This window comes from Homarus americanus, unplaced genomic scaffold (genome assembly GCF_018991925.1).
Source record: "Homarus americanus isolate GMGI-L3 unplaced genomic scaffold, GMGI_Hamer_2.0 scaffold6317, whole genome shotgun sequence".
Lineage (NCBI taxonomy): Eukaryota > Metazoa > Arthropoda > Malacostraca > Decapoda > Nephropidae > Homarus > Homarus americanus.
This window is the reverse complement of record NW_024730668.1, coordinates 20,615,771-20,642,381: the sequence shown is the minus strand read 5'-3', so window position 1 is coordinate 20,642,381 and position 26,611 is coordinate 20,615,771. Positions and strand designations below refer to the sequence as shown.

Below are 26,611 nucleotides of genomic sequence, written 5' to 3'. Positions count from 1 at the left end.
TCCTCCGTTTGTTATATAAACTTATTTGGATCACAGGAAGATTACACCCCCCAGCTTACTTCACCTGGTGACCAAACACCCTAACGCAAGCCGAAACTAATATAACCTCACCTAACCTCCCCAGGTAGCGTTTGGGTGTTTAATCGTCAGGTAAAATAAGTTAGGGTGTCTAATCTTCAGGTAATGACTTTGTTCCCTTTATTTTTCGACTGACTTTAGGTTAGCACTTCGTACCTTCCTATCTCTCTCATACTTCCCCTTCAGGTACCAGAGTGTCAGATGGTCAGGGTCGTAACCTGTGATTAATGATGCTTTCACGCCTATGTGTCACGAGTGTCCCTCTCACTGATGCGCCACTTTAATCTTACATCAAAGGCCTCACAGCCTTCCCACTGCATGATCTAACACAACATGTTAAGTCGCTCTTACAGTGCGTATGTGTGCGTGTGTGTGTGCGTGTGTGTGCAAATTTTCAGTCAGTATCTTTCTTTTTTTTTTGCTGGATATAACCTCCTCATTGTTAGAAGCACTAAGGTCATAGAGCAATGAAACGAAGGGAACCTAAACCAGACTAGAACAGTTTTCTTTGATGGTGTGGTCACCAGTCATGTTGAGAGACCAGACCCAACGGTGCTTAACTGTCTTAATTACATGTTACCTTGGTGGTTATCGTGTCGGGCCAAGGCTAGAGTGCTGTATATATATATATATATATATATATATATATATATATATATATATATATATATATATATATATATATATATATATATATATATATATATATTTATTTATTTTTATTTTTTTTTATTTTTTTATATATGTAATATCATGTAAAGTTAATCAGTTGAAGATAAAAAAGTCAGAACATAGCCATTTACTTCTTGAGAACACAATGGAGCACCCAGTACGTGACACCTGAAGCGGCAGGGATACTTAAGGTGGGGTCACGAGGCCTGGGTGTTTGTTCTGTGTCACGTACCAGCCGGTGCCTCTTCTGCTGGTCTAACTAGTGCAGTTGGCGCTGCTGGTGGTGCTGGAGCTGATTCAGTCTTGACCAGTGAGACGCACACATAAGTTTTAGCTTTATTACGGTGACCACACGCCTTACACCTTCCCTCCTGACGTCTTACACTACCCCTACACGCCCTGCATGTCGCACGTCTAATACACGCCACTCATTACTTCCGTTTACTTTTCCCCTTCACCTAACGTCATACACGCCTCTATGCCACACCTTCGCCTCCTGCACTATACAGTTACTGAACGCCGTGAACAACACGAAGGAATATTACTCCAGTGACACCAAGAGTCTTGCACCAAGCTACCTCGGCCATAGAAAGAAATAGGGTCTGTTTTCTGTTCATGTTCAGCTTAAGGACGGAGGTAAGTTTTTTCACGCCTTTCACTTCAAATGACAGACGAAGAGGAGTTATCAGTGTTTTATTCTTGTGTTTGAATCGAAAACTATGATACTTGTTCTAATTTAACAGAACAATTTCTCAAGGTGTGTGACAGACACTCAGTAGAGTGAAGTGAAGAACGATTTTGAGTTTGGGTGATTTTTATACTCCGGCAACTGCGAGGCAGGGCAATGTTTTATGTCCTGTGTATGTGTGTGCACACAATATAAATCGATAACTAGTTTGTGGGTCTCCACCAAACTTGGTAGGTCTGACCAACATACTACAAGGTTCACATTATAAACTTTTGGTGCAAATCGAACAGGGATTGACCGACTGTTGCCATGGTAATTCAATTTTTCGGCGGTTAATGAAAATTATGACATGAGACTGTCCAGCAGACTACATTGATTTGTAGTAACAGCCACGACTAAGAAATTTGCTTTTGTCATGGTAACGGTTCGCGGGTAAGGGGTTGTATCCTCTTAGATGACGTGCTAAGTTGAATGTAAAATGTGAGGAAATGTTTGGAAGGTGTGAAGGTGGCGCCTGGGAGGACGTGTTGTAGAGTCCTGGTGAAAAAAACAACATATTTCCTGGTATATTGTTTTAAAAATAATGTTGACATTGAAAGAATCATATGACCTAGCAACCTGGGTTAAGCCTCCGTCATTAGTTATGTGAAATCACAAAGAAATCATAAGATCTGGCGTTAGGAGGGAGACTGTGTGTGTGTGTGTGTGTGTGTGTGAGAGAGAGACACCGGGGCTTCAGTAACGCTGAGGAGGAGGTTGTGTGGGTCATGTGGTAGGAAGTTCCATGTTGTGACTTCCAATATCAACTCTTCATCATTGCTCTGTTGCCTGTCTTCCGCTCCACAAAACAATAAAGTGAGATTTCTTTATTTCTTATGTGATTAGCTTCAAAAGTGTGTCGACGAGAACTTTGAAACAATCACGTCAGTCCCTTCCTGTATTTATTCATTAGATTATCTTTACTTGTATATATATTCGTTGTTTGGGACACAATTTAAGTTTGAAGGAGGTCAGTGATTTAAGGTAACAAATACATATATTTTGATCTGCAGTTCCAACATATTCGAACCAATTCAGACGAAATTGGACAAAAGTATCTGGCAACAGTCAACTAAAAACCGAGTTAAAATTTACCCACTTTTTTTTTTAGTTCATTGCGGTTAAGAGATGTAGTAGATTTTTTAATGGGCTTAGGTATACTATTATTATTATTATTATTATTATTATTATTATTATTATTATTATTATTATTATTATTATTATTAGTATTAGTATTATTATTATCACAATGAATTTTTAATATCATTAATATTACTCTGACAATTAACCGAACATTATTATTATTATTACATTTCCATTTCTTTCGGATATCTCAAGTTCACCCTTATCTTCCAAATAAAGGAACATAGTCTAATCATCAGATACCAACTTCCTCCCCTGATTAATGTACGTCTAAACCTCTCTCTGCACATCTTTTATCAACCACCCCCCCTCTCTCTCACACGCACACACAAAGGTCTGGAAATAAGATCTCTCTCTCCTGACACAAATAACGTTATTTTGTTTCCAACTTTACGTTCTGGAAGTCGTTCTGAGTGAAGTGTTCTCGAGTGTTGTACAGTGAGTTTCTCATTGACATATCGGGAGGTTGACTAAGTTGTGTTCCTGATAACCTGATGGTCTAGGGGCCTGTGTGTGTTGGGGAAGGGGGATGGGATTGTTTGTGTGTTGGGGTGGGAGAATGTGTGTGTGTTTTGTATGGTAAGTGTGTCGTTGATGTTCTTATACATTATTGGTTTTCAACAACTAAGGTCTTAAAGCGTATAATAAGGTTAGTAATTATAGAGTCCATCAACAATTACATATTCTGAGAGACAGAACTCTAGTATGTGGGGTAAAGAATGGGTGATGTTTATGTATTTTTGGTCTGTGTACGTAATCACCTATTAATTATCATTACAGCAATACATTGTTGTAAAAGCCACGAGTCAGTTCAATATAAGCTGAGAGAGAGTTTACCCCTTTTCATCTGATTCTATATATAGTAGACTACTGTACATAGTTATTATTATTATTTTTTTTTTGGGTGCTTCAAATACCAGACTCGAAACAATGAAACAACATTCGGAATAATGGCATAAAAAGGTAGATCAATGTAACAATATTGAGACCTGCTTCATACTACTCAGACAATGACTCTTTTTACCGACAATTCGTTAAAAAAAAGTCAACAAGGGAAATATTAATAACAATGCCAGTAATAACAATGTCGTAAGGCTAAAAGACTATTTGAAAGCTTTATAGTTTGGAATACCATAAGGCACTCAGAATCATACCTACTGTGTATTTTGAAGATCTATCGTTGTATTTTGTCTTCATCTGTCGTAGTTGAGTGATAGGCCGTCGATGTGTACTGATGTGCTGACAAAGTTTATGACGCAGTGGTAATTATAACGCAAAACGTCGTATGCTTAAAGACAGTGTACCCAAAGGTCAGCAATCTTCTCTTTCTCAATATACTCCCATAGACACAACTTTCCCTCCCCTTCTTTCTATGCATTAATTTCTGATTGTGCCACCGTTACATCCACAAAATATGCAATGGATAACCCGATTACCTCTGCTACTGTCAACACATGAAAATTATACTGTATCCTTATTTCTTACGATACTGTCACCACGCGGGGATTACTATGCATTTTATTCCTAAATTTCTTGTGGCACTGATATAATAATCTCGCTAATAGAAACACCGCACTAGAGGAAATTTACCAATCGACTTATGTTCGTTTAGTCGTTGATGTACTGTAGAGACCCACGCTCCTTAGAATTCTATCTCCAATACAGAGTAGTCAACTCCATAAAAGTTAAATTCGATTGTCTTTCAAAAGAATCTGAAATGCTGTTAAATGTCTATATTGCAGTAAAACACACACACACACACACACACACACACACACACACACACACACACACACACACACACACACACGATAACTGAAACATATTATCATTTCAGTCAACATCCTAAAAATTGACTATCACAAATGTTAACTTTGTCGACAAGACAGTGATGGCGTGAAGGGATACAGCTTCTATTGCTGGCTGTCATGCCCAAGTTAGGTTCCCTTCCAATATCATTATCACTGTGACAACTATACGGTAGTTACTGTCCCTTTTTTTAAATTTCTAAGAGAGGATGGAGACAATAACCCTAAGGAGTTAGGTAATCAAACATGTATGTGCAAAATGTGTAAAATCAGTTGTCACACACTATGATAGATGGGTCACCCACTCACACGCCCACGAGATCCAGTGATCATGTGTGTGCACAAGTGTTATACAGTACAAGTGAAGCTGGCTGATAAGTAATGCATTACACCCAAACGACTCCAGTGTTAACGGAATGTAGCCCTTACTGGCACAAACCCCAAACTGTGGGGGCTTGAGTGTCAGGATGTATGGGCCTATGACACTAACTCCGCCCACTATAATGTGTGACCACTCAGAAGACAACAATTTTGCCTGGGACTTTGAGAAGACATTCGTGATTGGGTATTGGGCTGACCCTCTAAATTGTCAGTATTGAGTGAGTGACTAGATGAAATCGTGGTGGTGGTGGTGGTGGTGGTATCAGAGACGGGACAATGACTTTACCTAAGTGTTAATCTCTGTGTCTTAGCGAGAATCGGCCACCCCTGGCATTAACTAAGTCTTGGTGGCACAGCGGTAACACGCCTATCGCTCACAACTCTCTCTTGGGTTCGAGTCCTGGCCCAAGACACACATATAAGAAGGGTAACACTACTAAACATCACAGGTTTCCTTCGAGTACACCGGTTTTCTCCAGTACTAACACTGGACAATAAACCCCATAACAAATACATGTCTCGTGTCTTAATAAAGTAGAGACAAGTGGTTATATGTTTTATTTCTTAAATAATAAATAAGGTTAAGTTGACTCCCATTGATGGATCAAATGGTGGAGCTGGTCGAAAATTACCGATAACCAAATGTTTAGAAGATTATTAGTGTCATATCATCCGTTAAACATCCTTCTTTCTTTAACGGTATATAACCCACACAACACACGATAAAACATGATACATTTCAGCAACCATTCAATAATTCTAATAAGCAATCACATAAACCTAACTCGACATGGTGAGGACGCTGACCCGACACACTTACGTAACATCACCAAAAACGACGTCGACAGGCATTATACCCGCGCCCATCCCTCAGTGACAACACTTATGGAGATGGTCTACATATCTATGGAAATTTTATTGATACATTGACAAGGATGCTGAAAGGAGACGATGATTGTTTGTCTCCGCCGGGTGTCCACAGGGAAGAAGGGAGAGAGTTGCGGTCCGTCATGTGAAACTTTTGTTTGTGTGGCGGGGAAATTGTTACCGTAGTCTCCCTTACATCAGTGGCACAAAAACATAAACAGTAGTAATGTGTTTGACTTTTAGTTGCAAAGTATGTAGATCGAAGACAGAAAAGGATCAAGAGGTCCTATAATACTTTAAAACAATATAGAAAAATGGGAGAGAACTATTAGCTTAGACTACACCAGAAGGGGAGAGGAAATCACCAAGTTGGGAGACGCTCAGTGGCTGGGGAAGGTGCCAGAAAATAAAGTATGGAGGTACTATATGTTGGGAGGTTAGGTTAGGCACACTCCCAGACAACCATACACTCCCACAGACAACCACACACTCCCACAGACAACCACATACTCCCACAGACAACCACACACTCCCACACACAACCACACACTTCCACAGACAACCACACACTCCACAGACACCACACACACAGACAACCACACACTCCCACAGACAACCACACACTCCCACAGACAACCACATACTCCCACAGACAACCACACACTCCCACACACAACCACACACTCCCACAGACAACCACACACTCCCACAGACAACCACACACTCCCACAGACAACCACACACTCCCACAGACAACCACACACTCCCACAGACAACCACACACTCCCACACACAACCACACACTCCCACACACAACCACACACTCACACACACAGACAACCACACACTCCCCACAACATCCCACACACAACCACACACCCACAGACAACCCACACATTCCCACAGACAACCACACACTCCACACACAACCACACACTCACACAACACACCCCACAGACAACCACACATTCCCACAGACAACCACACACCACACACACATCCCACAGACAACCACACGCTCCCAGACACAACCACACACCCCAGACAACCACACACTCCCCACACACAACCACACACTCCCACACACAACCACACACTCCCCACCCACACACTCCCACAGACAACACACTCCCAGACAACCATACACCCCACACACAACCACACACCCCACAGACAACCACACATTCCCCACAGACAACCACACACTCCCACACACAACCACACACTCCCACACACAACCACACACTCCCACAGACAACCACACATTCCCACAGACAACCACACACCCCACACACAACCACACACTCCCACAGACAACCACACACTCCCACAGACAACCACACGCTCCCAGACACAACCACACGCCCCCAGACACAACCACTCCCAGACAACCACACACTCCCACACACAACCACACACTCCCACAGACAACCACACACTCCCACACACAACCACACACTCCCACAGACAACCACACACTCCCACACACAACCACACACACACTCTTACATCACCGCTAAGCTACCGTCGACACCCACTCTTTACATTGAGAATCGAATGAGTGTTTTGATGTTCCCCGAAGTGAGGACGTCGACCCATATTGCCTCTCAGGTAGTAGGAGAGGGAGAGGGAGAGAGAGAGGGAGAGGGAGAGAGAGAGAGGAGAGAGAGGAGAGAGAGAGAGAGAGAGAGAGAGAGAGAGAGAGAGAGAGAGAGAGAGAGAGAGAGACCATGGAAAAGATGGAACTCGCCTCGGTGACGGTGAATTCCTTATTACAGGCTAACTGTATGGAATCGGATTCTATATACAATTAATGATATAAAGGTTTCAAAATAGTGTGAGGACATGGGTAAAAATTCCGTCAAGGATAAATTTAAGGCTCCCTTCACACGAACGTGTTTTCACGCCGCATGAAAACACGCAAGGTTTAGAAATACATAGAGGTCAATGGGATCCCTTCACACGGGCATGAGAGGGAAAAGTTCACGCTGCGTGCGCCCTCACAGCACGCCTGTACTGCCACCCAGCAGCGTGAAAAATCACGCCGAGCGTGCTAGAAATGTTCATGTGCCTATAGGCTCTCTTCACACGAGCTTGTTTTCACGCGCCTCAGTTGTGGTTCATCTCTGCAGGGCACTACAGTCGAGGAGGGTGTTAGATTAGGTTAGGTTAGGTTAGGGTGTTTATTTATCAGATGAAAAAAAACATGTGGTGTTTAATCTTCATGTGAAGCCATTGGTGTTGTCAAAGAGTAATGTGATGTGCATCAGTAAATCACCGGGAAAGATATGGGTTTCACTGAACATGTACAGTATAGGCATTGGAATTCCTTTAATGTTTACAATACGACTAAATGGTGTAATAATAATAATAATAATAATAATAATAATAATAATAATAATAATAATAATAATAATAATAATAATAATAATAATAATAATAATAATAATAATAAACGGTTTAATAATAGAGTTGCAGCCGGTGGCTGAAACTATACAAACTTACATGTGATTTAGAAATAATGATATGCGTTCAATACATTTACAGGGCTAAACAGTCAGCTCCTGTACTTTATCAATGTTTGGTGATAACACAGCTCAATTAAGTAATATATGTCATTATGTATCGTTCTCGGTCACGAAACTATTATTTTCCACGTCAATCTGTCCGTTTCTGACCCACACCGTCCTCTCTCTCATTAACCATCTGTTTGTGTCATCGTGCACTCCAACATTTTGATCAGTTCATGTCAGTACAGTACGTCAGGAAGAACAACCTACTGTATAAGACTTCCTGCAGCCAGCCAGAGTGACGTCGAGCATCTACCACCCGTTTGACCTTGCAGACTGTGATTCATACACGAATAATTGTGTCACTCGAGAAGATTGTTTATCTTCAGTGTCTGAGTGATGACATGTCTCGCTGACCAAGGGAATCATCGAGTCATTTTAATCTCCTACATCCCCAGTAAACACACCGTCACGCAGGTAGAGGTAAAACTAATATCTCGTTTAGTTTAAGTCTCTTATAAGCGTCAATATATACAGGTATAGTGATTATAGAAATGAATTTATAATCTAAGGCTCTAAGCGTTGTGTCATCGTCTTTACCAGAGTATCAGCTCGGCTTCCACTAGTGACAGCAGCCATCAACACCATACAAGACCGCACGAGACCTACAGGTGTTCCTCAAGGGGGCAATGGGGAGGATATTTTCGAGAATGTGTCAAATTAATTTGCTCAATAGTCCAGCTTTAAATTATAACGGAGCGGCTGGGTTGTAGTGTCAACAATAGTAACACAAAAAGCGATTAATGATGTAAACAACCAGTCATTTATGAACAAACTTAAATCGTGTGAGTGGCAGGTGTCAGGTGATCAAGGCCTCAGTCTGTTGTGTGATGAACTTGTAAACAACTCCACCAGGTGTTATAACCAAAGCGTCGGCTCATATAAAGGCCCAGCATGACAATAAACATTCCATAACCCGGCAATAATTACATCTACAAGAGAGAGAAACACTCGACACTTGTCTTGCGGTTGAGCGGCCACTGAAGCATGGAGCGCATACCTAAAAGTTCATTACCTCGCTGATGCCGTCACTAGGATACAAGTAGGAGAACTATGATCATAACTCCAGACCATCCTAGATAAAATAAAATGTCTCTTCGTTAAAGGTAAGACTATCTCAATATTTGTATACTAGATAATGATAAAAAAAAGTTCCCGTGTACCTGTAATAAATATCATTATACCTTATTTTTTATATAACGAAGATCAGCTATAGTTTTAATTACTTCAAGTGTACGGGGGCTTTTCAACCAGGGAACAAGTGATCGTGGAAAGGTAACAAATAGCTTCAGTGATCTCTAAGTACACTTGCCCGCACCCTGGACAGACATATACCAGCCCCAACCTGTTGAACGGGTTTACTGTAGGTAAGTTGACGCTTCAGCTGAGCCTCCTCGCTCTCCTCACACAGTTTCATCAAGTGTTGTTGTAATACTAACAAAAATTTACGATCACCTGATGATTATAAACATCCTAGCTTATTAACGCTAACCTAACTTAACTTGAACTTACCTAATTTTAGAAGACCTAACTTTATATAATCTAGCCTAACCTAATATCATTCAACCTAACCTAACATAACCTAACCCCTTCAGGTAATTATTAGGGTATTAATTAAAGCAGGTTAAGTTGGAGTGTCTAATCTTCAAGTGATTCATCATTCCTTTCGCAGACTAAAACAAAAACAAATTAATATCCCTTCAGGAACATTTAAATACATCTTATTTGTAAGGCAGTAAAGTAGAGTCAAATGTTCTCTCTGATAATGTTCTATGTTTAAAGAGAACAAAAGAACAGTAATATATATATATATATATATATATATATATATATATATATACACACCCTAAGGTCTTTAAGCGCATGACAATAGCTCACGGTAATAAGCAAAGAAGCCCCCACCCCCCTTGCAGCTCATTGGCTCATATATATATTGTCCGTAAATAACTGTTCAAGATACCCATTTCTGGCCCACTTTAATGCTGAATTTAATATCTTTAAAGATATAACTCACGACAGCTCCCTGGCCCCATTAGCTCCTCATATACTGGCAACAATACTCCATCTATTCTGCCAGAGAACACACGAAAGGAGTAAGTGCAAGGAAAATGTGGCAGCAATGAAGAGAAGACTGACAATGTGGCAGAACGGGACTCTTGATGATCTCCTACGCGAGGCAAGGACACTACAGGAGAGACTAAAATTCATAGGATACAGAAAGCAAGTCACTGAGGATGTTACCAGATTGTTTGGGAAGAAGATGCATGTGGAAAAGTGTCTTCGGTGGTAAGATCTCTCAGATCTAAACATGTGGGAGTCGGTCTGTGTAGTGAAAGGTGTCGTCAGGTGTTCGTGGCTGGTGTTGTGGGTTGGTCCATTAATGTTTCATGCTTAGGACTGCCAATGGTCAGTTAAGTTCCAGAAATTCGCGTGTTCTATATTGACAATTTGGCTAAAAAAGGAACTTCAGACCATATCTATGTCTTTGGAGATCGTGAATAAGATTGAAATTAGGTCACATATAGTCTTGAGGGCCCATTGGTGGCAGGGAAGGGATAGTATACTGTAGACTATGCGATTTTTTTCGGTGCTGTACTCGACCGCCTTCACTTCCCCAACTGTATATTTAGGTTCCCATACACAGCTGGGTGGAAAGAGAGAGAGAGAGTAGTGAACCAACACTATTATCATCGTTACCACAAAAACCTCCAGGACTCCCACACTACTGCTACTACCCCCCCCCCACCACCCCCCACTACCACCACCACCACCCACCACATCCTCTACAGCCACCACCACCACCCACACACTCTCATTAGCTAATACTTCAGGAACCTTCGGGCAATAAAACCTTGATGGGCGGTTTGGTGGGTGACGCGGCATTGACTGTTTGGGCGGCAGAGAGCAGTATTGATTCCTCTGTTATACTATACTGAGAAAAACATCATCTTCAAAACATAAGCAAGTGATGTTTTCAATATCGTTTTGTTGTTTTGGGTTCCTTAAATTGACGGTTGTTTTTAAAGAGTTCATTGTAATTGTTCACAAACGTATATGTATATGAGCTGGTGTTTTAGTTCAGGCATTGTAATACATTGTAATATATACGACAACACACACACACACACACACACACACACACACGTTACATATCATCTCAGGTATTCAGAAAGTGCCACACTGCTCTAGAACTGTCGAACAAAAAGAGGTTAGTCTAGCTGTAACTTACAAAAACTCGTCCCTCAACTGGTCTCAACGTTGGACGAGATTTCTGGGTTAAGTCTACTTTTGTGTATTTTGGGTACAGTACACACACACACACACACACACACACACACACACACACACACAAATAAATAAATAAAAAAAATAAAAATAAATAAATAAATAAATATTTTCATGATCATTTATGAATTTCTTTTCTCAACAGGTATACGGAGGCTCAGGTGTATAGCTCAAGAGGGAAGGGAGATAAAGAAAGAATACGGCTATGACAGAGACAGCGGGGAAGTAACTGAGAGAGAGAGAGCAGAAATAACGAGAGACAACGGGATAATAACAGAGATCGACAATACAGAGACAACGGAGAGAGAGAGAGAGAGAGAGAGAGAGAGAGAGAGAGAGAGAGATTAACAAAGAAAGACATAAGAGAAGCAACAGAGAAGAAGAGATAAAAAGAGACCTAATAACAACAGAGAAAGAAATACAGGAGAGACACAACAGAGCAAGAGATAGAGTCAACGGAAACAAGAAAGAAAGATACAACAGAGAAAGAGATAACAGACACAACAGAGACAACAGGACAAAAGATAACAGACAGAGAGACAACAGGAGGAGGAGGAGGAGGAGAAGAGATGTCTGAGAACAAGAAGCTAAAAGGAAGAGGCAGGAAAGGTCTAGGATATGGCACCTTACCTGACCTGGCAACACGGATCTGTGTGGTGAGTATCTGGCGGGAGAGGAAGGAGGGAAGGAGGGAGGGAAGGACGGAGGGAAGGCGGGAGGGAGGGAAGGAAGAAGGGAGGAAGAAGGGAAGGTGGGGTGATGTAGGACAGGGAGGGAAGGTAGGGAGGAACGGAGAGTTGAGGGAAGGTGTGAGTGAGGGAGGGAGAGGGGGAACCGGATGGAGAGAGGAAAAGAGGGAGTTAAGAAGTCAGAACGGGGGAGAGAAGGTGATAAGTGAGAGAGAGAGAGAGTTCTGGTAACATTATATCCAATAGTTACCCTTATCATTGGTGGTCGTCAGGGGATACGTACAGTTAAACCTGCTCTATAAAAATTCCTCACAACCATCTAAGTAAGCCTCCAGGCTGTGTGGTGTACATGAATCAAGACTCATAGTCGTCTAACTTCCCAGAATTGAGCAGCAACAACAAGGGCGACACATGACGAAAAAGTTAAGGAACACGACCACTAATTCATCCCCTCAGGTTATGTTGATACAGACGAGAACTTTATCCCCAGTCTTCACCCTGGTCAGCGTTCACTCAGTGTAGGGAACGCTGGTACTCGGAACGCGGCTATATTTGGCTTTCAGGACTTCTCTCCCTTCATCTGTTATTAAGTTTATAAAATCTTGTACAGTACAACAAATCCAGCTATTGTCAGAGTGACGATATCTTTGAAAAGATTCCATATTCTTATCTGGTCTATTTCAGAATTCTCACGTATTTAGATTTTGGTTTTGTGATCTCGGCCATTGTCAGGTTCAAAACACTCCATGTTAGGGGATTTTTCTCTCCTAAACGCATCCAAATATGTGTATATATATATACGAGTAAACTGCTGTTCGTCCTAACTAAGTCATTATTTAGTGTATTTCAGTCTCTATTTTAAAATCTAAATTGAAAACGAAATAAAATAACGAGATAATGATTGTGTTTAGGTGTGTAGTTCGTGACACTTATGTTTACTGTTGGGTTCATCATAAAAATAAATTAAATATCTTGATCTTACCTCGGAGGAGAACGTGATGTACACAACCAGTAGCCACGACGTGTCCCAAGTCACATGAGACTCGAAGGTGCTGAAGAGAGCCTTTTCTTTTATATATTATTTAGCCTTTTCTAATTTTTTCGAAAATTCCGAATGACGCGCATCTTAACCGGGAGGTGCAGAGTGTTGGTATAGAGCACATGTTCCATCCACCCGATCCTGAGGAAACGAGTTCATAAGATTACATATAAACGTACAGTACCTACCTATCTGAGGAACCTGGCAGGAGGCAGTGATATGGTGAAGAGAAAAAAAAAACAACAATAAATAATAAGTTTTCTCGCTTTGATATTTACAAGATAAATTGTACGTTTTTGGGCACGATTCAGTCGCATCACCAGGTAACAGTAGTAAGAGAGTGTGTTTCTTCCTAGGATGAGAAGCAGGGGCTGGTGGAGGCTGACAGAAGCCCTTCAGAGCTAGAGCATAGTGGAGGGTATCAGAGTAGCCAGAAGGGCAGCGGCGACTCCCATGTCTCCCAATACACCAGCCGCTCAGCCAGTAAGCGCAGCTCCCTAGCTAGCTTCAATGGCGCCACCAAGCAGGGTGAGTACATTTACATTCCAGTTACTTTTTGTGTTTTCGTGCGTCCCAAAGCCAAATACATCGTCGTCACCAAGCCAGGAAGAGTACTGTATACAGCACTCTACACTACAGTACATCTTGTATTACATTACACATCTTCTAATGTAATGAAGTATAATATTTGTTTTATTTCAATAAACTGTTGTGCCAATTATTATAAGATTATTGCACCGTGGCCCACCATAGTGCACCAAACTACACGACTCAGACCAACAGATAATCAGGTCATACATAAACAACGTCCTTCTTAGGCTATCCTTAGTTACATGGACTAACTATTTATCATTGTTTAAACAGTATACCTACACTGTCTACAAATGTGTGTGATAAACCAATATAAATTTGTATTACTATTTTACTTGATATTTATCAATTTCTCACTCGTCTGATGGATCGTCTCGGTTACAATGTCTGCTAAAACCCTCGATGAGAGACGCCGAACTTCAAAGTATTTTCTGACTTTCAAGGAACCTACGACCTGTGGAAACCTCGCAGTCGTTCAGAGAGCTTCAGCAGTTCAGGAAGTGGCAGTAGTGAGGAGGTAAGACATTCCTGAATGAAAATTTTACATACAAGTCAATAAATCAATGGTACTTGTTATGTTCGTAATAGTTAAATTTCAGATGCTATGATTTTGTTCAGTCTTACACGAATTTACTTTTTATCCCTATATGAATGCTCCCTTGTGTTTGCGTCTGAGATCAGCTTTAGTTACGCGACCAAGTAGTTATCTAACGAAGTTGCTGAGCGGGTACTTATATATGTGTTTGTCCCTGTACAGTTGCGGAAACGTGTTCCTACACCACCTGTGGTAACCCGTGTCTCCAAATGGCAACGTTGTAAAAGTAGTATCACTATTTAAGAAGGAATGGGTATTGGTCGTGTAACGACGGACGTGATTGGTGGATAGGTTCGCTATAAGTCATAGGTTGGCCGTTTGGAGACACGGGTTACCACAGGTGGTGTAGGAACACATTTCCGCAACTGTACATATCCGCAAGTTGCTACCTCGCCTTCAGAGTATTGTACTTTTATAAAAATTTCTGCCTTACCCCCTAGGAACATAGTACATGTACAGTCAACAAAAAAAAATCTGTACCCTTACGATGTGATACAATATGACACACCGGACCAAGAACTCTGAACAACACTCATGAATTACGGCGCATGTTGATAGCACTGCCTTCTAGAGTTGCAGGTTTCTCTGCATTAACTATACGTGATATACGGAATACATCATATTGGTTACACAATGCATCACGCAATCAGAAGTATCAACCTTACCAAATGAACATGGTCACAGTCAATCCCAGGGGTGCAGAAATATTTTAGTTGACAATACAACTTCCTTCAAACTGTGCTGATGGGAGGTGGAGTTCCAAAATGTATATACAATCAATCTTGTTCTTTCTTTAATTCAGAATAACCTGTAGGATGAAGGAGTCCTAAATCGACGGGGAAATTAAAATACTCTGCTCTATGACTTTCTAGGAAATAAATATCCCCAAAAGATGAAGATACAAGAGTTAATGAAAATGTTTGACACGATTTCAAAAATTTAAACTCTGAGGGATATGTGATGAGTTACCTTACGGAGTCGACGTGGATGGACGAGTGAATACAACACTCATCTCATGTCCTATGGGTAACTTATTCACGCTCCTGGCACCCTCTAGTCCTTCCAGCTGAAAAAAACAAACAAACTTATTTTTAACAGCTGGGGAAATGAAGGCGGTCGAGTACACTGTTGGCGACTCTCCCTCCTTGTTTACCAAAAAAGGATTAGGGTACAGTCACCTGTATCTGTATTGCCTAGGGTTGCACTTTACCTTCTATCCACCTTACAGGAGAGAGAGAGAGAGAGAGAGAGAGAGAGAGAGAGAGAGAGAGAGAGAGAGAGAGAGAGCTCAAATGTAATATATTATCAAAAACCCTGAGCCGTTCTTTTCGGAATTAGAATGAAAAACATACAAAAGATAATTAATTTTCTTTCAGTCTTCCCTCAGGCATGGCCCCCATTTTTTTGCTATTACTACGGATCTCCTGTAGGAAACACAAAGGAATTAGTAAGCTATACCTGGCATAATTTCCTGGTATTAATATAGGTTTACTTTCCTTATACAAGTCTTATATTAGTGTGTGTTTTATTGTGCCTCTGAGTAGAGTAGTACACCTATGTAGGCTATTGGGTTATTGTTATTATTGTTGTTATTATTATTATAAAAAGCTATACACAGGATATCACTACAACTACTACTAGTCCGGCAGGGCAGGGCAGGGGAGGGCAGGGCATGTGTTCCTCCTTGGTCTACCGTGACTTTGGTGGGGCCATACTGGGTTACTGGGAACATGAATTTCACAGGATGTTGGTGAATATTGGTTGTGACTCTTACCACTGTCGCTGAAGGCTTATCTCATCTTGCATCGCAACAATTGCAAAACTAAAGAGGGGCTCGGTTCACAGTTGGCTCAGGCAGGTCAATATTGTTCTCAATGAGAGTATAGTAGTTCAAAATGCCGCAAGTGATATCGACACCAACGAACTATGCAAAATTCGACGTTCCATTATGACAGAACGGCAACACACCCAAAGCGAAAAAAATCAACAACTGATGCAACAACTGCCAGAGATCGTGAAGAGGGAGGTAAGGAAGCACAGGAGCAGTGGCGGATCTAGGTTTTTTAAATGGGTTGGGGGGGTGTCTGTGGCGGAGTTCCCTGCGAGGGTCCAGAGGGAAGAATCCCCAGTAGGGGTTGAGAGGGTGACAAGTGAAGCTCCCTTTAAGCAGAGAAAAGTATTTTTTTTTTATTGTCAGAAATGTATTTACTTTGATTTAAAAGGTTAAAACTCGAAATTTCAAATATTTTTCCTGCCACTATAATTAGATAATAAATAGAGAAAACTGTGGATTCAAGACACCAATAATTTTTTTTTCATTATCTATAAAACAAAATTTATGCAATGCTTCTTTTGATTTTGGATTGCAAATTTTCTCATTGGTGGGGATATGTATACCTAAATCTGCCACTGCACAGAAGGTGGGCGCCTCAAGCTGGCCAATAACTTTACCAGTAAAAGCAAAGGGCTTCAGCCTTAATAAACAAGAATTCACTGACGCCATTACTCTGAGGCACAGTTGGCCAGTGGAAGGCATACCTGCCCAATGTGTGTGTGTGTGTGTGTGTGTTTGCAAGAGGCACGACGAAGTAAGGGACCTCACAGCAAATATATTGAAGGATATATGCCACGACGTCACTGTGGAACCAACCCTCCTCCCACTGGATAAAGACTGTTTCCTTCACCGGACTACCAACACAACTAACGAAACCCGTGTGGACGTCACTACTCGAGGATTATGGACGAGGGGACAGCGAACCTTCTTTGATATCAGGATATTCGATCCCTTGGCCACATGTCACCGTGACCTGTTTCTCGACGCTGCACACAGGAGGGACGAGTGCGTAAAGAACAGCGTAGCAAAGAGAATCCAGAACGTCGACCAGGACAGCTTCACTCCTCTGGTGTTCACAACATCTGGCGGGATGGGACCAAGCGCAAAGTGCTTCTATTCCAGAATGGCTGAGGTATTATGAGAACAGAAGCAGCAGCACCGAAGTTACGTTGTGGCCTGGATGAGTTGTCGCCTATCCTTCTCTTTGGCTCCTAAACCAACAACAGTTGCAGACATAGACTAAGGGGCAACAGTCACCGAAAGCCACATACTGTAGATCTGCGGTATAACTAACTCAGCTAAGGCAGATTCTTTTGTTTTAGAAAAGTCAAGTAACAAAAGTGGAAAAGGTATGGCTATAATGGGAGGTTGGAGGCCATTTCATTGGGAAAAATCACTACTACTACTACCACTAATAATAACAACAACAATAATAATAATAACAATAATAATTGAAGGTTCTCTTACACAAACTCGCGACGAAGTTAATCCCCACCCACACAACCCTTGTACCCTGGATATACTATTGATCTCATATAACCTTCTTACACACACACACACACACACACACACACACAAAACCCTCTTACACATGCACACACAACCTCCCTCATCCCACCTCCTCTATCTCAGGTGTTCAGTAGGGCGTCCAGCTCCTCCTCTACCCACTGCCACGACGTCATCACTGAGCCCCCCGAGGACCAGAAGGCCACCCTCAAGCTGACCGTTGCCACTGTCCTCTCTCTTGTCTTCATGGTAAGTACAGGAAGACCCCCAGTCTTGTCTTCATGGCGTGTGTTGTGATATATTTCTGTCTTATGATATTTAACGCCTCGCCTGAAGATTAACACCCCTTCCGCTTATTTGACCTACATATTAACCACCCTGACGCTGATCTAACCCAACTTAACCTAACCTTACATTATATTAGTTGTAATCCAGATGACATTTTATATTATTCAATACATTTTCTTTACGTAACTTCAAGAGCTGCAACACTCGAAGGGCTCAACCATATCAATATTGTTGTTGTTGTTCACTCTCTATCTGTATTATTCTGACTAAATATATCAATTTCATCTACTGTGGAGTCTTGGCGCAATATTGTGGAGAACAAAAGTCCACGACCCGGAGCTGAGACCCACCTACAGAAGTGAAGCCTCGTACAGTACATTCAACAGCACTCGTGGCAATATTTCTGAGATAGTCTGAAGTAAATAATCCGAGTACCCAGGTCTGTGTCTGGTTGAGTTGAGTGTGGGAATGACATGTGATTTATATGTTAAAATGACACTGATAACAGCCATGGGGATTTTGGTCTAAGAGGTCAAAGTTCCACTGGTTGTTGTTTAAAGTCACTTTAATATGGAACCACAAGTGCCAATCTTACACTCAACTCATTTAACCTGACACAATTGAGGTCGCCGTCACCGTTTGTTGTTCCAGTGACTGTGATTGTCCTCAGATGAAAGGCTGCCAAGGTGGGGGAGGTCATGTTAAGTCAACAGGGCAGCTACAGGTAGGGAGGGAATGGCCAGTGTGGTTGTCGGCATATCACGTCTGTATGGCCACCTGAGTAAAGCCTCCATCCATACCAAGCCTGAGAGTGACGGACACAATAACGTTTGTAATAATGTGTACTTAAATCTTTAATAAATAATGACTCACATTTTATTTTTCCATAATATATATATAGTCAAATATTTAGTGAATAGATTTTATCACCTCGGTAAGTGGGGTAATATCAATTTACTTTAAGAGGGAAAATCTGACGGATTACTGACTTTCGTAACTACTGTTAGAACGATAAACAACCCAGCAAAATCCTTAGACTCTTTAACACAGGGTCCAATAATCTCTAAAAGTGAACTACCGACTGTCCTAAGAGATAAATTAAACAAACGTACGAACTTTATGAGAATCCCCGACCCAGACAGTAAGAAGAGCCGACCATTGAATAACAAGAGGCCACCGGAATACCAGGAGGCGAAGAATGAAGATGCCTCATACTTTGTCTTCCTTTTCAACAGTATTGTTACCTAGACGTATTGTTGATGACCCGTCTTCTCCTTGGGGGGCATGATGATGAAAGCTAATCATACACATATTGTACCTTTATCCACTGTACATACATATACATTCACACACACACACGCATAGGCATTTCTAGACTAACAGGCATACACATTGTTTCAGCTCCCCTGTTTGAGTTTCCATGTTTATCTATCCTCTCTCTCTTCCACTCTTTCTAACACGTTCTCTTTCTCTCTCCCTTTCCTTTATATCCTACCTTCTACTCATCCCTCTCCCTTTCTTAATCTCTCTCTATCTCTCTCTTTCTTTACAACTATAATTTTCTTTTTTTCTTATCTCTCTCTCGATTTTTATACCCTATCTCTCTCTCAGTCAAAACATCTTACGTCACAACAATGGCCCTCCCACCTTCTCCATCCTCCCTCAATTAAAGAAATCTACAATCCGATAATCCTTCAGTAATTAACGAATTTATCTCGACGTTAAATGAGACAATTCCAACGAGGGTCTTCGCTAATTGGGACGTTTAGTGTAAAATTTATGAAATCGTATTTGTTTGGGTCGAGGGGCTTTTGGTGGCGGGGAGTTTACGAGCGTTTATATAATTTAAACGATGAGAGGTGGTGTGTTTTTGTGACTTAGGGGTGGTGGTGGTGGTGGTAGGGGTGGTGGTGGTAGGGGTGGTGGTGATAGGGGTGGTGGTAGCAGTTGTAGTGATGGTAGATGTAATAATAATTGTGGTGGTGGTGATAGTGGCGGTAATGGTAGTGATAGTAATGGTAGTGGTGACGGTGGTCGTAGTAGTAGTAGTAGTAGTGATAGTAGTGGTGGTGGTAGTAGTAGTGGTAGCAGTACTGGTAGTTGCTGTGGTTGGAGAGATACCGTAGGTCTTGATTTACGGATTCTTTCATCAAACAAGTGAATTCGTTCTCATGTTCTCTCTCTTCATCTGTGTCTCTCTCTTCATCTGTCTGTCTCTCTATCTCCATCTGTTTCTCGCTCATCTTCCACCTCACTGCACCTCCCTCTCCTCCCTGTGCAGGTACTGGAGTACGTCGGGGGTTACTATTCCTCCAGTTTGGCGGTGTTATCCGACGCTGGTCACCTCCTCAGCGACTTCTGCGGGTTCCTTGTGTCCCTCTTGGCCATCTGCCTCATGCGCCGCCCTCCCTCCAGATCCATGAGCTTTGGCTACTACCGCGCAGGTGAGTCCAATTCCAGCTATCTAAACTAATGAACAGGTGACTTAAGACGCACAGGTAAATCGTGGATTCCAACATGTAACTTTCTACTCTTTGGCCTCAACCAGTCGCCTCCTTCTCCACCTTCTTTCTACACGCTTCTAGTTGTTCATTGGTAGAGAGACTCACCCGATACTACTACCCCTTCAATCTCCTCCTGCTCTTTTCCTGATTATGTGGCTCACTCTCCGTGTAAATTAGGGTCAGCGGAGAAATGTCCCTTTCTCTTAGAGTAGGGAGGGTCGGGAGGTCATGTTTTTTTTTCTTTAGACTAAATGAGAGTGAGGGTATTGTCCTTGTCTATAGAGTAAGGTGTAGGGAGAATCGGGTTAAAGTCCTTTTTTTGTTTATAGTAAAGGAGGGTCGGGATAAAGGAGGGTCGGGGTTAAGGTATTTCCTTTAAGAGTACAGAGAGTAAGCACGAGACTGACAACAATGATGCCCCGAGACAAATAACCGTATTTCACCTCCACATCCTTTCCCCTTACCTCCCCTCTCCCTCTCCGTCTCCCCCCAACTCTTTACTTCCATATCCAACCCACACCCCCCTCCACTCCACTACCCCGTCACCTGCCCACACCTTCTCCTTTTTCAACAATCCATAACTTCCCCCTCTCCCCCTTTACACCCTCTTCTCCTTCAACCTATGTGTATTCTTTCCCTATTCCTTTACCTCTCCCTTCATCATCTAAGACCCCCTGCTATCCATCCCAGAAGACTCTATCCATCCTCACATTCATTAGGCTATTGTTCCTCTTCTATTCCCCTTTCTTCTGGATTTTGTTTGTCTATTATTTCCTTATTTCTTTATTCGCCTTATTGCCACACTTTTCTTATTCCCTTTTCTTTCCATTCTATAACCCAGTTCACCGTCACTCTAGCCACCACCACCCTCAGACTAGCAGCCCTCACCACCACCACCACCACCACCACCCTCAGACTAGCAGCCCTCACCACCATCACCCTCATACTAGCAGTCCTCACCACCACCACCAGCCTCATACTAGCAGCCCTCACCACCACCTCCTTCATACTAGCAGCCCTCACCACCACCACCACCACCTCATACTAGCAGCCCTCACCACCTCCACCACCCTTATACTAGCAGTCCTCACCACCACCACCACCCTCATACTAGCAGCCCTCACCACCTCCACCACCCTCAGACTAGCAGCCCTCACCACCTCCACCACCCTTATACTAGTAGCCCTCACCACCTCCACCACCCTCATACTAGTAGCCCTCTCCACAACCACCCTCATAATAGCAACCATCACCACCATCCTCATACTAGCACCACCACTACCCTCACACTCCCACCCCCTTCGGCTAGTTTCACACCACATACGTCACGAGCGACAAAAACACCCAAGGTCATGTCTGGTTCTGCCGAGGCCAGTCACACTCCGTACTCCACAAGGTGACGACGGCTGAGTGTGATGCAGAGATAATGCCTCAGAACTTGTTCTTGTTATATATGCCGAGTCCATCACTTCACCAGGAGTCAGGCGAAGTCAGGTTGATCTGACTCGTGCATGAGAGGAAGGTAATAATTGAAGACTTCATTATGGAGAAACACAGCAATAGAGGAGTTGTGGATTAACGTTGGGAGGAAAATTTAAATGATCTGAATATCACGGGTGTAATATACTGTTTGTATACAGTAGCAAGGTGGGATATATAAGTACATTTGCTCCGGGGTTAGTGAGATACAGTAGAATAAATAAAAATCTTCTTGCATTGCTATACTAACTGCCATGATCTGTGGTGTCGTGTAGCACCAATGTGAACGCAACCACTAGACACGACGCTTTGTCATGTCGTGGCCAGACAATCGTGCCGTGCCGTGGCCGGACAGTCGTACCGTGCCGTGGCCGGACAGTCGTGCCGTGTCAGCTCTGTGTGAAACCAGTATTACCCACCCACCCCCTTCCACCCCTTACCACCTCATTCGTGCTCCCATCCCGCCCTACCTTTCAAAGACAATGGCTGGGTATTCGAGATCCATCTGTGTGTGTGTGTGTGTGTGTGTGTGTGTGTGTGTGTGTGTGTGTGCGTGTGGAGGAAGGAGCCTTTACCACCACACTCTTCATTATGAGTGTCTAGACAACAGAGTGAGAAGGAGGAGGAGGAAGTAGGAAAAGGAAGTAGAGGAAAAAAGATGATGAAGAAGGACAGGGGGGAGTACTCGTAAGGATAAAGAAGAGGGAAAGAGGAAGATACAAGAAGAAGAAGAGAGAAGGGAAAGGAGGGAAGAGAAGGGGAAATACAAGGAGAGAAGGGTAGTAGGACCCTCATTTGCAGACCACTACCCTCCACTCCACTCCACTACCCTCCACTCCACTATGATCACTACCTTCCCCCACACTACCCGCCGCTCCACTACCCTCCCCTCCACTTCCTTGATGGACACAGGTCTGCCAATCAGTATTCGGGTCACGGAGTTGAATGTATCCCGCTGGAGGTGGATTAGCGAATCATGTGTTTTTGTTTCGGGAATCTCTGTACTCGTCTAGGGACATTTATCTTCAATACTTTTTTTAGTTATTGTTGGTGGTGGTTTACTGGTCTCGTAGTGTTGTGTTGTTGTATTTTCGTGTTGGTATTCTTGTATTGACGTTGGATAAATTAATATAGAGATATATAAAGGCCCACTTATTAAACAAACCCAGGAACACACACACACGCAAACAAACACACACACAAACAAACACACACACACAAATATGTACTTTTCCTCACCCAAATTATATATATTCCTCGGTAGTATAGTGGTGAGTATCCCCGCCTGTCACGCGGGAGACCGGGGTTCGATTCCCCGCCGGGGAGAGCTTTTGTTTTCACCCCATGGTTACTGTCTTTCTAAATAAACCGTTAATTAATTAATCAATAATATTATTATTATTATTACACACACGCACTTACAAAAAACCCCTAACACACGCATAAAGACCCCTCCACATACAAACACCTCTACACACACACACACACACACACACACACACTACATCCTTGACCACCCTCCCTACCAGGCGGCCCCCCCTTGGCCATGTTCGGCCCATTCCCTAAGTCCCTCTCCCCGACCCATCCTCACCACCGGGATATCAACATAATCAAAAGCGATAATTTCGTTTCGGAAAGAAGTGGGATCAGTGTTGAACAGTGATGAACAGTGTTTAAGCCAGTGAATTCAGCACCAGAAAGTACCAGTGACCCACCAGTGAGATAAGCACCCCTGGGAACTGACCACCATCTTCTGACCAGGAGGTGCTAATCAGTCCACCCTGGGAACAGCAGTGGGTCGGCTTCACACCTGACTCCGAGATAAAACAACACCACCCAGCAGGGTGAGGTACTGTGACACCACCCGGTGTCCCCATGACCACGTGAGGTCCTTCATAGCAACACCTACGGACGAGTTACTGAACCACTCCACTCGGTGTCTCCATGACCCCGTGAGATCCTTCATAGCAACACCTACGGACGAGAACACTGCACCACGAGGCCATGTGACCTCACACAGTATGGCAAGAGACCAGCCCGGACCATCAGCTGCCAACTATAATAATTTGTATGCTCAATTCATGTTCCTTCTCCTTTCAGTAATGAAAGTTTTTGTTAAGCGACCCACCCACCCCATGTCTTTGTATGTAATAAGTCATTTTTGTCTAATGTATATTTTCAGCCTTTGGGCTGCAAAACTTTCTCAATAAGCCGTTAATTATTATTATTATTATTATTATTATTTTTACACACACACACACACACACACACACACACACAGAGGCATAAAAACCTCTTTCGGATATACAGACAGGAAGAATTACCCTAACCCCTAAAAACACCTCATAAACCAATTACACCTTCAAGAGGTTTTTTCCTACAGGTGTGTTTCTTTACCTGACTACTGTAATTACCAGCAAAGAGGATCTAGGCTTAACTTCATTTACACCAGGAAACTGGGTAATAGGAAGATGGGAAATATAGGTGGCAGAGGAAATATTATGGTGTGAGCATTTTTTAAGTTGTGCTTCTGTGTGGATCACCTGAAGATTAGTCACCCTTACGCTCGTCTAACCTAATCAACTCTGACAGAATTTAATCTTACCTGACCTAATCTAATTTAACCTAATTTAATCTAACCTAACCTAATATTAATTTAACCTAACTTAACATATCCTAACCTAATTTAACGTAATATGACGTAACTTAACATACCGTAATATAACCTAAACTAATTTAAGAGAACCAAATCTATCCGAGCCTAACTTAACCAAACCTAAACTAATTTCAGCTCACCCTCAGGTAGCTTTAGTGTGTTTAACCCTCAGCTGAAATAAGTAGTAATTTGAGTTGAGTTATAACACCTGAAACAAGCTATTATTTTACGTGTATGAACTCTTTTATTTTCCTCGTTGTACCTACGATCACTCACTCTTGTATTAACATAGCTACAGTACATAGAATTGTTCACACCTACAGTCACATCTTTTTTGTAGTTCTGGGGTATTTCTTCCCTGTGTGGAGCCGGATGTGCTTACTTATCATGTATCAAAAGTCATCTGGCTCATTTCCTTGACGAGTTTCTGCCTTGTGTTGGGATCTCTTATATTATATACCTGAAAGTGATGCAATCTACCCAATACATCCTAATGTAGTCTATAGTTTATCCTCTAACGAGTTCCTCTCCCTACTGTGTGTCTCCAGAGGTGCTGGGGTCAGTAGTGAGCGTGTTGATCGTGTGGGTGGTGACGGGTCTCCTGGTGGCGGCTGCTGTCCAACGCCTCCTCCACCAGCCTTACGTCCTTGACCCTGACATCATGCTTATTATGGCCTCTATCGGCATCCTGATAAATATTCTGTAAGATGTGTGTGTGTGTGTGTGTGTGTGTGTGTGTGTGTGTGTGTTAGGGCTCCTGAGTACATTGTGTTAAATACTTGCATGGAATGTTTTCATCGGCATTAACAAGGTGTGGATTAGTGTGTTTTCCCCCAGCTTTAGGATACTGACAGGTAAGACTCATGAAGATACTATGACTTAATATTATTACACATGAAGTTAATGAAGTCAATTGTTAAGTTTATTATTCTCCCTTTACTTCCTTCCATCTTCTTGTTAGTTTTCCTATTTTGTGCTCAACTAACTCAAGTAATTATTCATTCTTATTCCCTTTATTCTTATCATGGTATTCCTATTCTATACAACTACATCATTATTCACCTCCTGCATGCATCTCGCCTCTCACTACCCACAAACAAGTGGCAACTTTGTAAATGTAGGTCAAAATCCCTCACCTTCTCTTATCACTTTAATTCATCTTATCAATAGAGGACAAAGTATGCTTAATTAACTTGAATGTGGGTCACTGGGTTGTGTGTTGTGACCCGAGAGGTGATTGTAGGGAGTTGTGAGATGCTTCGTTTATGTGGATGCCAGTGTAAACATTTTTTTTTTAAGAATTGATCCAGTGAAGATTAGGGACCTTTGAGTATTTCACTTGAATAAATCTCCTAACATCACCTGTAGGGTAGGGTTAGGTTAGGTTTGGTTTGATAACGTAAGGGGAGTTTATCTTAATCTTAAATTGAAATAAGATAGTGATTTAATCTTCAAAGAATAAGAAGAATTAATATAATTTGATATTGTCTGATGGGAAAACTCAGTGTGTTTCTTTCACTATATATTATATATATTGGTGATCTCCAAGTGAGGGAAATTATATCATCCCGTAAAGTTAATGTTTACCACAAAGGTTGACTGGTGGGTGTTGACTTCTCTGACACACACACACACTTCATCATAGCTTTACGAGCACTGAGTCAGGTGGAGCCGCGTCTGGGTCACTGGCTAACGACCAACATATCCCAACGTATCGTACTGGTCACTGAACATTTGTTTTTTTACTTTACTTAGAGCTATTATAAAACTGTGATTAAAAATCAGTACTGTTATGAGATTTACTACAGTTATTATGAAGCTTTAAATGTGTTACCCAACCTGGATATATAGTTGTTGCTTTAAAGACAAGAATGGGTGGATTCCAATCTACTGTATGTC

At 42.2% G+C, this 26,611-nt stretch overlaps 1 protein-coding gene and 1 non-coding gene across 2 annotated transcripts in view; both read left to right on the top strand.

Moving 5' to 3' along the window:
- The first annotated feature begins 1,044 nt into the window (after positions 1-1,044).
- LOC121867147 (zinc transporter 2-like) overlaps positions 1,045-26,611 on the top strand; it is a 37,819-nt gene continuing 12,252 nt past the window's right edge. The window contains exons 1-7 of the mRNA XM_042366898.1: positions 1,045-1,386; positions 11,677-12,187; positions 13,616-13,787; positions 14,294-14,367; positions 17,912-18,034; positions 20,355-20,517; positions 25,261-25,414. Coding sequence (XP_042222832.1) covers positions 12,101-12,187; positions 13,616-13,787; positions 14,294-14,367; positions 17,912-18,034; positions 20,355-20,517; positions 25,261-25,414 — 773 coding nt within the window. The 5' untranslated portion in view covers positions 1,045-1,386; positions 11,677-12,100. The remainder of the gene's footprint in view (positions 1,387-11,676; positions 12,188-13,615; positions 13,788-14,293; positions 14,368-17,911; positions 18,035-20,354; positions 20,518-25,260; positions 25,415-26,611) is intronic.
- On the top strand, positions 23,311-23,382 carry Trnad-guc. The gene has a single exon. It is a non-coding gene; the product is annotated as a tRNA-Asp (tRNA).